Source organism: Antrostomus carolinensis, unplaced genomic scaffold (genome assembly GCF_000700745.2).
Source record: "Antrostomus carolinensis isolate BGI_N321 unplaced genomic scaffold, ASM70074v2 scaffold6325, whole genome shotgun sequence".
Taxonomy (NCBI): Eukaryota; Metazoa; Chordata; class Aves; order Caprimulgiformes; family Caprimulgidae; genus Antrostomus; species Antrostomus carolinensis.
Window position 1 is genome coordinate 235 of NW_010314152.1, and position 11,693 is coordinate 11,927.

At 33.4% G+C, this 11,693-nt stretch overlaps 1 protein-coding gene across 1 annotated transcript; it reads left to right on the forward strand.

Annotated features, from left to right (window-relative positions):
• Nucleotides 1-420: 420 nt before the first annotated feature.
• On the forward strand, nucleotides 421-11,247 carry LOC104524602 (vacuolar protein sorting-associated protein 13A-like; the record flags this gene model as incomplete). The annotated part of the gene is made up of 12 exons (XM_010167534.1): nucleotides 421-480; nucleotides 715-795; nucleotides 1,207-1,264; nucleotides 3,269-3,396; nucleotides 3,611-3,717; nucleotides 4,398-4,569; nucleotides 4,926-4,988; nucleotides 7,637-7,772; nucleotides 8,466-8,560; nucleotides 9,346-9,488; nucleotides 10,844-11,045; nucleotides 11,133-11,247. Coding segments are annotated over 12 exons (1,360 nt in total), but the record flags the coding sequence as incomplete, so codon positions are not given.
• Nucleotides 11,248-11,693: the final 446 nt, after the last annotated feature.

Genomic DNA, 11,693 nt, shown 5'->3' on the forward strand with positions numbered 1-11,693 from the left:
CATATTAGCCTTGAAAAAGTATAATAGCGTATCATGTTTCTGTTGGGCTCAAACTAAGGTGCTACTTCCAGAATTATAAAAGAATTCTAGTCCCTTGTTTATGTCTTTCCAAAGAGCCTGCCTAAAAATAATATCGTGTAAAGAAAAAACACTTTGCAATACTGAAACCAGAATTTTAAAGAATCTTTTGGTTCTTTTGTGCAGCCTGCACGTACATGTGTGTATTTCTTGGGAGGAAGTAGCCTTATCAAGTTACCACTTAAAATAATGGCTTAATCATCTTAAATCAGAAGATAGTGTCGCGTTATTTTCAGTGGGGTTTAATTATTATGATGTTCCTCTCTTTTTTCCTGGTTTGTTTCAGTGATTATAAAATATTGGTGTAGACATTGGAGTAACTTTCTTTAATTCTCATTTCAGACTTCAGATAAGAATTGGAATCCATGTTTACATGATGAAACTGCCAAGTTATTCTACAAGGTATGGTGTAAACTGTATGCTAAAGAAAAAATTGTTAATTAAACAAGCTGAATTAGAGTTCCATACACAGAAAGGGAGATCAAGAAAACATGTAACTGTATAGGCTCCAAAATAAAAGGATGCATATTCTGCAAGGAACATTCTGAATATTTTTATTCATCCAAAATTTGTGAAATCCAAATTATTAATCTAAAATTTGTAGGTATTAATACATATGTTCTGTTGTATTTTCAGCTTGTACGACTGGATAACCTTTTTGCTTACTGGAATGTGAAATCAGAGATGTTCTACCATGGTGGTTGTGATGAATCATTGGTAAGTAAAGCATGAGATAATATATCTAGTGTAGTATTCATACTGTGAAGCATGGAGAGTGCTCTTCATTCACTTCTGCTTCCATTTATGTCAGTGTCCTGGAGAACTGTCTCGTTACTAATAGGTGTTTTAGGATAAATAATAGAAGTTAAGGTTTTTATGTGATGAAAATACAACAGAAAGTTAAAAAACGTAGTCCTTCGCGAGTTACAGAATTACACACAATATATGGTCATTTTACTCTTCAGTGATTGTTTTAGTTAAAAATAGAAGCCTTATTCTGTTTAAATCATAGATTAATATTTTGAATTGTACTGTGTATCAGAGGCATTAAAATGGTAACATTTTATCTTTTAAAACTTTATAATAAAATAAAAATGCAACTTAATTTTAACTCCATTGTGTATGTAGGCTCACTTAAAACAGGGAGTTGCCAGCCACAATGTGATTCCAGAAGGTTATGATTTTGGTAAGTGATATTTTATTTGTATTTGTAATATGCATATATACTTCTAATTTTTAATGTCTCTTAGAGGTTGCTACTTTGGCTGTTATTAAAAAATCTTATAAAGGAGTGCAGTTTAGTTCTTTTGTAGGAATAACTGTCTGTCTGGCAGTGAGTACTGTACCATATCTGTAGACTTAAAAAGGCTTTGATTAAAATATGAATCTTGAGTCATGTATCATTTTAATGGAATATCATACATAAATCCTTATTGTTCATATCCATTGTTAATTCCTTATTTTAAGAAGTTTAGCAGTAATATATGCATCATGTAAGTTTTGTGAATGAGATTGGTTTGAGTAGTAGATAAATGTTTTTGAGGTCACCTGCCTTATGCAAAGACTTTTTTTTTTTTTTAAGTGTTGCCATATCGCAAGTTGTATTGCTTTGATTGTTGCTTACTTTAGTCCGAAAGTTGCATTGGCTTCACTTAAACATGGCGGTTGTTTAGTTTTCATTGTATAGAAAATATATGTGGTTTGTTTCTCATGTGCACCTATGTGATTCGGTAGTAACTGTTTACAAGAAAGACTGGCCTTTGAAGTGGCTTGTTCTCTTGCAAGCAAGTCCTCAGTTTGCTATAGCCATGGTTTAAAAGGGCACTTCTAGTTTTATGGGTTTTTCTTAACGCCTTTACTGGAATCTCTTTTTATCTCTTTATTTGACCACCAGAGAACTATTTAGTAATTTCTTCTGATTTCTTATCCGTATTTTTTAGTTGCTAGCTTTGGCTCTTTTTACAAGAAAGTAAGTTTAAATATCATCAGTTGTCTAAGTCTTTACATAGAAGTTCAAAATAGTTGTATGAAATGGCAGGATTTACACTCCTAAAATTCAGTGGTGCCATCAGAAACTCAGATATTTAAAGAATTACATCATGCTGATATTTTGTGGTAAATAAAAATTATGGCTCTTTTAGAGCAACTCTTCAGACTGAGACATTGGTAGAAAGGTAGTAAGCAGAGAATCCTCTTCTGTCGTTTGGTGTAAATGCAGACATAATACTTACACATAGGAAGGATGAAAAATTAAATTTAGGAAACTAAATACACAGAGAAAATGAATAGAAATGCTACCACATAAAATATGTAGATAAAAGTAAAATAAGCTTCACAAGAAATACAGGATTTGTAATGAAACAAAAGTAAACTGGTATAAACATGGTTTAATCTTGCAAAAATGTCTCCACTTGTATGAACCTTTTGATCAATGTACAATATTTGGTATGTGGACGGTCTATCAGTATTTCTGTTGAAATCAAAGGAATTTCATTTGATAAAAATACACAAATTCAAGTAATATACAAATTCTTATTGTTGGATCAATTGCTGAAAAAGATGGAAAAATTGAACTAAAAAATGGCTTCTGAAGGCTATATTAAATGCCTAATATTGACAAATAAAACATTTATTCTCTGAATATTTTTCATGTGATGTGCTTCACTTTATGTAGCATCCATATTGATTTTTTTTTTTCCATGCCGACTTGGGCTTGGATCTAGAAATGCAGAATGTTTAGTTTTATCCATTCTTGTTAGTGTAATTTATCAAAGAGTGTAAAACATTGGTAACATTAAAAAAAAAACAACTTATAGAATAAGAGTTATTATAGTGAAGTGCTGTGTTTGAAGCTATCTTGTACTATAAATAGCTTATGTAATAGTAAAAACATTAGATTTTTTGCAAATTTAATCTATTAATAGAAACATCTGCAATGTAATACTGCATACAGGAAACCTTGTGTAAATATGCCACAAATATTTGTTCTGCAAATGTTGGCAGAAGGAAACTGGGAATTGAGTATAGATTGTATTCTATTTTAAGCTGTGTTGTTGGAGCCTTCATGTTTTGAAGTCTAGCATTTTTGAATGAGTAAGCTAGCTTAATTGAGCTGATAAGTACTATGTATCATTTTATGTCAGTTTTAAATAATTGAATTGTACTTTCTGTATCAACTTCTGTTTTTCAGTATTCCGCCCAATTTCAGCTAAAGCCAAACTTCTTATGAATCCTCGATCTGATGTTGACTTTTCATCACCGAAAATGGATTTAGATGTAAATTTGCAGGATATAACTGTTGAATTCAATAAACCACAGGTATAAACTATTTTTCTGAAGTTATATATAATGTGGTGAAACTTAGTTTGTAAGAATAAGAAGAAAAGCAGTCTGAAATTTTATAAAAAACATACAGAATTTATTCACTTCTTAGTCTTATTTTGTAAATTATTTTCCTTTTGAAGAGAAGCTTTATTCACATTGTCCTGAGAAGGACAGTAACACTCAGTTTGAATGTTTGTTTGTTTTTTAGTACTTCAGTGTTATGGAGCTTCTTGAGTCTATTGATATGATGACTCGAAATCTGCCATATAGGAAGTACAGGCCTGATGTTCCTTTGCACAACAATGCCAAGACATGGTAGGCCACCTCAGACTTTAAAAATAATTTGTTAGTTATTAATTTGAAATAATTACCAAGGGATTGTTTCTTATTTAAGGAGGTTAGAACTGATTTCCTTCTGAAACAGTGTCTTCTCTTCTGTTTTTGTTTGGTAAGCTATGCGTATTAAAAAAAACATCGGTAAGGACTTCAAATCAAAGGTGAGGACACAGTATTTGAAAGACTGAATTTACTGTCTTAAAGACCATTATCAAAAACTTAAGTCTGATAGTATTTTAATATCCTAACTCTGTTTTAATGAAGGAGACCCAATTATATGTTAGGTACTGTTACAAGAACATGGCTGTTGCCTAAATATAGGTGAACCTTTTCAACACAGATGATGGAGATCTGATTTCTTTTCAGAAGATTCCTTACAAATATGTTTTGATTATTCACACGCGCACATGTATGTATTTGTGGGCACTTTTTGTACAAGGTTACCTTTTAATTTTAGGAAATAGCAACATACCAACTTTGTGTGGGGAAAAAAAGAAAATCCTTGAGTTCCTCTGCTGATCAGCAGTGTGGTATTAAACAAAGGATTTCACTCTTTCACTACTTGAAGTTGTATTTAATGGGAGTCTGCATAGCTCTGGGTGTCTTTTTGATATATATAAAAAAAAAGTAAACGATACTTCATTTGTCTTTACTTTTAGGTGGAAATATGTTATTTATGGCATCCTTGAAGTTAATGTTCAACCTAAGCTCCAAATGTGGTCATGGGAACATATTCAGCACCATAGGAAACAAGTGAAGAACTATAAAGACATGTATAAAACAAAGATAACATCAAAAAAACCTAATGAAGAAATCTTAAAATTGTTGGAGGTTAGCCATTTTCCAGTAAAGGCTTAAATGTTGTTCTTACTGTTTTCTTAAATGTTTACATGTTCCTAAGTCAGTACGAAGCTAAAATAAAATTTTCAGTGGCCAGACTTGCAACTTCAATACCTTTCTCTGTAGTATTAACAAATTATGATATAATTTTTTTAAATTAGTGACTGCAGTAAAGAAAAACTTCAACTGATGTGCTTTTCTTTTCCAGGTTTATTTTAAGTTTTCAGCTTGAGCAAATTAACTTGAGTTGCACTGAAAGACTTGTTTACTGTCGCTTCCTGTCAAACTGAGCTGTGAAATCTAACCAAATGAAACTGTCAAAAAATAATTTCTCACCTTCTTTCTAGGAATTCGAAAAGGCCTTGGATATTTTTAACATCACTCTAGCAAGGCAACAAGCAGAAGTTGAGGTAAGATTTCATCATTTAAGTGAATCTAAGAATAGCTGCAACATGAGGCTGTGGAGATTTTAGGCAGATGCATTTTAGTTCTAGTCACTGAATTGTGCATCATGCGCTCTTTCTATTTTCCTTGCATTTCACATTTGTTATTATAAGGCATAGTTAGTTTCAGCTTGTAATTAAGCCAATGTTAAATAGCTCCGTATAATGCTGCTTCAGAATAGTTGATCTAAGATAAATTTCTTTCTGCTTTTGGTGGGGAAGATCTATTCAGCAAATGCAGAATACATTTAAGTAGACAATCACAATAAGGCAAGCTAATGCGACTTGAGTAGTTACACTGAATTTGTTAGCCATGTTTTTCCTAGGTTAGTGTACTGCTTAGTTTCCAGTATAATGTCTGAGCGTCATTCGAGGAGACTGAAGTGAAATCTGTGTAGGTTTTCTGAAATCTGTGAAGTGGTATTTGTCCATTAATAATAAGTGTGTCTGAAAGTAAGCCAAATGTGACCTTTAGAATCTGAAATAACATACCAGTTATTAAAATTCATGAACATCAGTCATTTCTTATGTCAGTCCTTGAAAGAATTTTTTTTTTTTTTTTTTTTTTTTTTTTGTGGTGGAATATATTAAGTATCATATGAATGCTGCAGGGATAGATAGGGTGCTTCAAAACCAAAACTCTAAACAGTAATCCATAAGTGTAGCTTTTCCTTCTAGTTGTATGTATACTCACGTTTGGATGCTTTTATGATCATTTTTCAGACTTCTGGAGAACCGGAAGGTACATTTGTGTCCCTCCCCTTCAGTTGCTTTTTTTCTAGACTTTGGAATTAAGCTCCTCAGAACTCACATTTGTGAACACTGTACCGTCTGATTTCCTCAGCTCTTTGTAGAAAGAACTTCATATTCCAAACCTTATGCCACTTTTTAATCTTTATCACTAGTGCTCGAAGTACCAAACACCAGCTTCAGTGAGCCAAGCGTCAAGTCTCTGTATCAGATAGCTTGATAAATTTTGTGCTTTCAGTCTAGAGAATACTTCATAGACAGTTCACCTAAATCAGAATACAGGATGTTGCTCTTGGTTCTCCCTTTCTTTTTGTCAAAACAGCTTACCTTGCTGAGTAATTTTTCCACAGATTATGACTGTATTTGTTACTAGACCATTGTAAATGGAGGATGGGGAAAGTTCAACAGAATTTCTTCAGGAAATTTCTTCAGTTCCCATACTGCACAAATGTTTTCTTCATCCTTGCAGAATTTCAATTCCTCTCCTTTCTATCTGTAGCCTTTCTTACCTTAAACTCTCGTGCCAGCTGCTGCCTCAGACATGTTGAGAATGATAGCTTCAGGCACTACTACTTTTTCTCCATGTTAGTTGTCCTTCAACGCTAACTCCCTGGTGTCCCAGAAACCTCTAATTTCAGAGGTTTAACAACCCTTTTTCCTAAGGCTTTGCCCATTCTTTCCTTGGACCATTCGCTCTGTAACATCTGCTTGATGACTTGGTATCCTTTATAAAGAGGAGTTTGGAGGATTTTTTTCAACTTTTTGAGGACTTATGTTGTTTAGATGACATTCTGCATTGTCTCTCTGAGGTGAATCAATAGTTGTCAGTTCAGAAGCCTGTATTGTTTCTGTGGTGAGTCCTGCCTTCTGTTGGCCTGTAGGTGGATAGCTGTGACAAGACCCTAAAAAGTTCTGATTTATAGCCAGCTGTTTTCCCTAATTGTGTTTTAGAGAGATCTTGGGTTTTCTAAATGCTATAAGGGATCCTTCTCTCACTCACTTTGGATATTATGTTCACTAGACATGTCTAAATTCAGGGCTTATCCGCAAGTGTTTTGTATCTTTTTTGATCATGTTAGCCATGAAGAAAAATAGTTAGTGTGGTCCATTTCAGTTTTGAGAACTCTTCTGTCTCTTAGGTCACTTGATGGTCATTTGCCGTCCCTTATGCCAAACTTTCAGTGGTCAAGTCTGCATGTGGTTTGCACTTTCTCTGAGGACCCAGTATTGGAATAATCGCTGGTATCAGCCAGGACACACCCTAGTTGTTGAAATAATGAATGTGGGAGAAGGGAGGCTTCCTTACTGTTATAACTATATATGTCAGATCCAGGAATAGTTTTCTATGTTCCTGAGAGTAAATACTCTATTACAAGAGTAATGATTTTTTCTTGTTGCTGTTACTGCTTTGGACATTTATCTGAAAATGAAAAATATAGGGATCATTTAAAATTTGGCCTGTGCTTGCTATTTAATCACTTACCTCTGTATTTTAAATGATTCCTTATAAGTGTTTTGTAATGTAGAGCACTGTATAATGTTGTGGAATTTTTTTTTTTTTGGTAGCAAGAGCTAGATAGAAAATCTGCTATGTAAGAAACATTGACTTAAAATCAGCTACACTTGCTTGCTCTTTTTGTTTGTAAAGATGGTTGATTTTATAAAAGTGAGAATTGGTCTAATGATGCACTGTATACTTGAAGAAGTTACTAGAAGAAAAACAAAAAAATAACACGTTGCCTTTTTAGTGGTTGTCTAATGATGTTTTGATGATTTAAGGCATATCTTGGGTCTGTATTTTTCTTAGGAAAATTAAGAAAGATGCATGAAGAAAATGACTTGTTTGAGTATTTTTTAAATTTCAGGCAACTAAGGCTGGATTAAAAATCTACAGACCAGGAGTGAAACAGGATGATGAAAATTCTGGTGGCTGGTTTAGTTGGATATGGAGCTGGTCAAGTGAAAAAAAGGATGAACAAAAACAAGAAGTAAAGGGTTCAAGTACGTTCTTTTATTGGTATTTTTTCCCCTACTATTAATGATGACTTATTAGAATAATAGATCCCTAGCAATGGAATTTTGGATTTGTTTAATATTTGAGCTAGCATATTATTGACGTTTACATTTTCTCTTAGCCTTTTTTTGCTGATTAAGTTGTTAATTGCATGTTACAGAGGTATCTTACATTTCCTTCCATAGGTCTTTATGAACTGTGTTCAATTTATACTTCCTCTTGCCACAGTTTTCACGTTTATCTGTGTGGTGTACTGTGTATGGGGATTTGAAGGAAGTGCTAGAAAGCAGTAGCAGTTAATGTAATGTAAACAACTTTATTTCCTTTAATTTTATAATTTGGCTATTTCATGCAGTGTACTAGAGTTTGATTCACTTAAGTACAGGGCACCTAATAAAGACTGTGGAACATGGAAAGTAAATCAAAAAGGTTGCTTCTGTTGTTAGCAAGCTAGGAAATAGAGTAGACCAGAATAAAAGTGTAACTGCCATTTTAAAGCATGCTTTATGAGACTCAAGACTTTGCTTTAAACCTCGGGGTTTTTGCTTTTACTAGTTCAGGACAATATTATCAGTATCTACTCTACATTATAGAGCTACCAAGTCCTGGAAAGTGTATAACAGTATTTGCATTTTTCAGATACCTATATGGAGTTTAACTAACCTCTTGCAATGTGACAGGTCTTGAAGAGCTGATGACACCTGAAGAGAAGGCTAAACTTTATGCAGCAATTGGATATAGTGAAACAGCTGTGGATCCAACCCTTCCAAAATCAGTAAGTCATAACCTACTATGACATCAAACAGTTACTAGCTTTATCGACTAATAAAAATCTAAAGATGATAGGAAATAAATGTTAAAATTTATTGAAGCTCTGTCTCTATATTTGAATACTGTTCTGGCACTTTTCAGTTAAGTTACTGCATTCTGGCTTTGTGCAGAATGGAGCATCCTTAGGTGTTTCAGGAGAGTGGTTATAGAGCTTTGGATATTCTGAAAAAGTTCATAATGAAATTTTGCTTGCCCAAGCTAGAATAAAGTAATGTAAGTAATGTATTGTTGTTTAAGTTATGAAATGCTTCGTGTTTTGTCTTACAATAATCACAAAGTTTTTAAGAAAAAGCACTAAGTGATTCACTGGAATCTTAAATGAGTGGTGGTAAATGAGGTAGAATAGGTGAGTATATAAGGAAAAAGGTGATGGAAGTACTGTAGTGTGGAAGAGCAACATTTTTGAACCATTCAGAAATAGTCAAGTCATCTTTATAAGGAATACCATGCACAGTACAATGGACTTCTAGCTCTATGTCAGAGGCCCTTTTTCTCAAAACGTGGTGTGAAGACATATGTTTGTAAGCATAGACCACTCTTACTCTAACCCTGCCTCTTCATAATAACTGTTTGTGAATGACTTCTACACCAGCTATGTTACAAGTTATTTGTAGCACTAGAAAAATAGTATGAAACTGGTATTTGTGATTTCGTCTCTTCATAAACTATGTTAAAATGTATATTAACATATTTTATAATGCATTTCTGTTGTTTTTCCTACATATCTAGTATGAAGCCATGAAGTTCTCTGCGAAGTTATTAAGCATGTCTATATCAATAAGAGAAAACAAGCAAAGTCCTGAGCTGGTAGAATTTGCATTAACTGGCTTGAGTACGGTATTTACCCAACGACCAGGTGCACAAGCAATAAGGTGAACTTTCTCTATCAAACTGGTTTTGCTCCTCATTAAAAGTTGATGGCTGCTAATAAGCGTTTTAAGGATCTGTTACAATTTTCAGCTTCTATTTTTCACTGTAATTTCTTGTGTAGTTTGAGAGCAGAATCATCCTGGACAAAGTGAATGGATATTGTTTCTATGATTAAGGTCTCTTCATCTTTAGAATTTTTTGTGCCAATAAAGATTTTCTCCTTTTTTTCAGTTTAATATTGTTATGCACAAGCAGTCCAGTTACTAACTTTCTTGCTTTGAAAAGTCACCGTTACTCCTTTTGAAACTTAATCTGATCTCATAACGACTTGTGTGTAGGCATTTAAAATGACTGGAAGGTTTTCAGTTGAGCTTTTAGATTTGCAGAAGAAATCTGTAACTGATGATTTTGGCTTGGTTTTGTGCTCTTCACAGTAGATGATGAAAAGCAGTGATATAAAATATTTTGTTTTAATTTCAGAAGTAATGACTTAAAAATTCTGGGGCAGGGTGGCCTTCCTGTTTTAAACCTTGTCCCCTCTACTTTGGGTCATATTAGTATAATCTATGCATGATAGTGTTAAGATAGTGTTGACCTTGATGAGTTTTATGCTTTTTTTTTTTTTTTTAAATTCTGCTTGCAGCTTTTCTATTTGTTCCTCTGTGCATCTAAATGTCCCTAATAATGCCATCGTACTGAAAAAAAGGAAGAAAATATTATATGTTTACAGTGAAAAACTTAAAACTTTGAGTGTTGAAAGATAAAGATCTTCAACTGAGAGCTCTTGAAGAGAGTGGACAGGGTATTAAAAAAAGAAAAATCCTACACCTAAAAAATACTTCGTCAAAGTAATGAGGCTGTTAATCTTCTGTTCCTCTTGTGGTTTTTTCTTTTATTTCTCTGCAGAGGGACCCTTCCCTCTCTGCTGTATCTCTGGTCCTCGGTATAAATTATGCCGTCTAATTCCTGAGCTCATAGTACAGAATTCCTATTTGCATGTCTCTTCCCTCCCCTGACTCCTGTCCTCATGAAAAGTGTACAAAGTGAATATCTTGGACCCCCTTTCTTATTCAGTCAAGGGTGGCTAATAGACACAAAAAATAATGAAATGGAAAACAGTTAACACATGGATATATGTGTTAACTAATATCATTAGACTAAGCTATTTATATTTGATGTAGGGCAAAGATATACTGTTGTAGTTTTGTTTGCTTTATTGTTTTGGGGGGTTTTTTTGTTGTTTTTGTTTTGTTTTTTGTTTTTTTTTCTTTCAGCTCATTCCTTGTATTCTTACCATCTTATTGTACCTAGCCAGATGGATATTACATCTGAACGTGCTGTCTGCCTTTCTTTACAGATTTGAAACAAAAATTACCTCACTTGAAGTTACAGGCATGTCTCGAGAAAAATGTACACCCTGTCTCTTATCTTCTCGGACAGTCTATTCAGACAAGAGTACCTCACTCTTAAGCATAATGTTTGAGACTAATCCTTTGGATGAGAAAGCAGATCAGAGGCTTAGAATAGAATCACAGCCACTGGAAATAGTGTATGATGCAGTAAGTAAATATTTGAATAAGTTATAAATCCTGAAAAAAATTACTTAATAGTAAATTTGACGTGTTATTTTTTCTTTATTTTAACAGATGACAATAAATAACTTAGTGGATTTCTTCAGGCCTCCAAAAGATGTACATTTAGAGCAACTGACATCAGCAACTCTGATGAAGCTTGAAGAGTTTCGTGAAAAAACATCAACAGGCAAGTACTGTATGCTTTTCTGATTGCACACTTGGAGAAATTTTAGATTCTAGAAGTATGAAAATACTGTATCTTTCCATATGGAGATGCATGGATCCAAGTCATAACTTTCTAACACAACACCTGAATAAGTTCAATTCTTCAATCTCATTACAAAGCATTTGTTCAAGGTATTGGATAATTTTATGTCTGTATCTTTTTCATCTTCAACTTTCTTTGTACAACATGCTCCATACCCTGAGGTAGTATTTCAGTATTTATTCTCTTATATTCCATGTGGAGTTAAAAACAGTTTGTTAATTTCAACTTTTTGTTTTGTTCGTTTGAGTATCTATATGTCCTTAATTGTTTAATATTCTTAAAAAACTGATACTGAACTATTGGTCCTCTAATGATACCCCTAAATCCTTTCCAGAATTCTTGCTTTTCAGGACACTGCCTTTGTA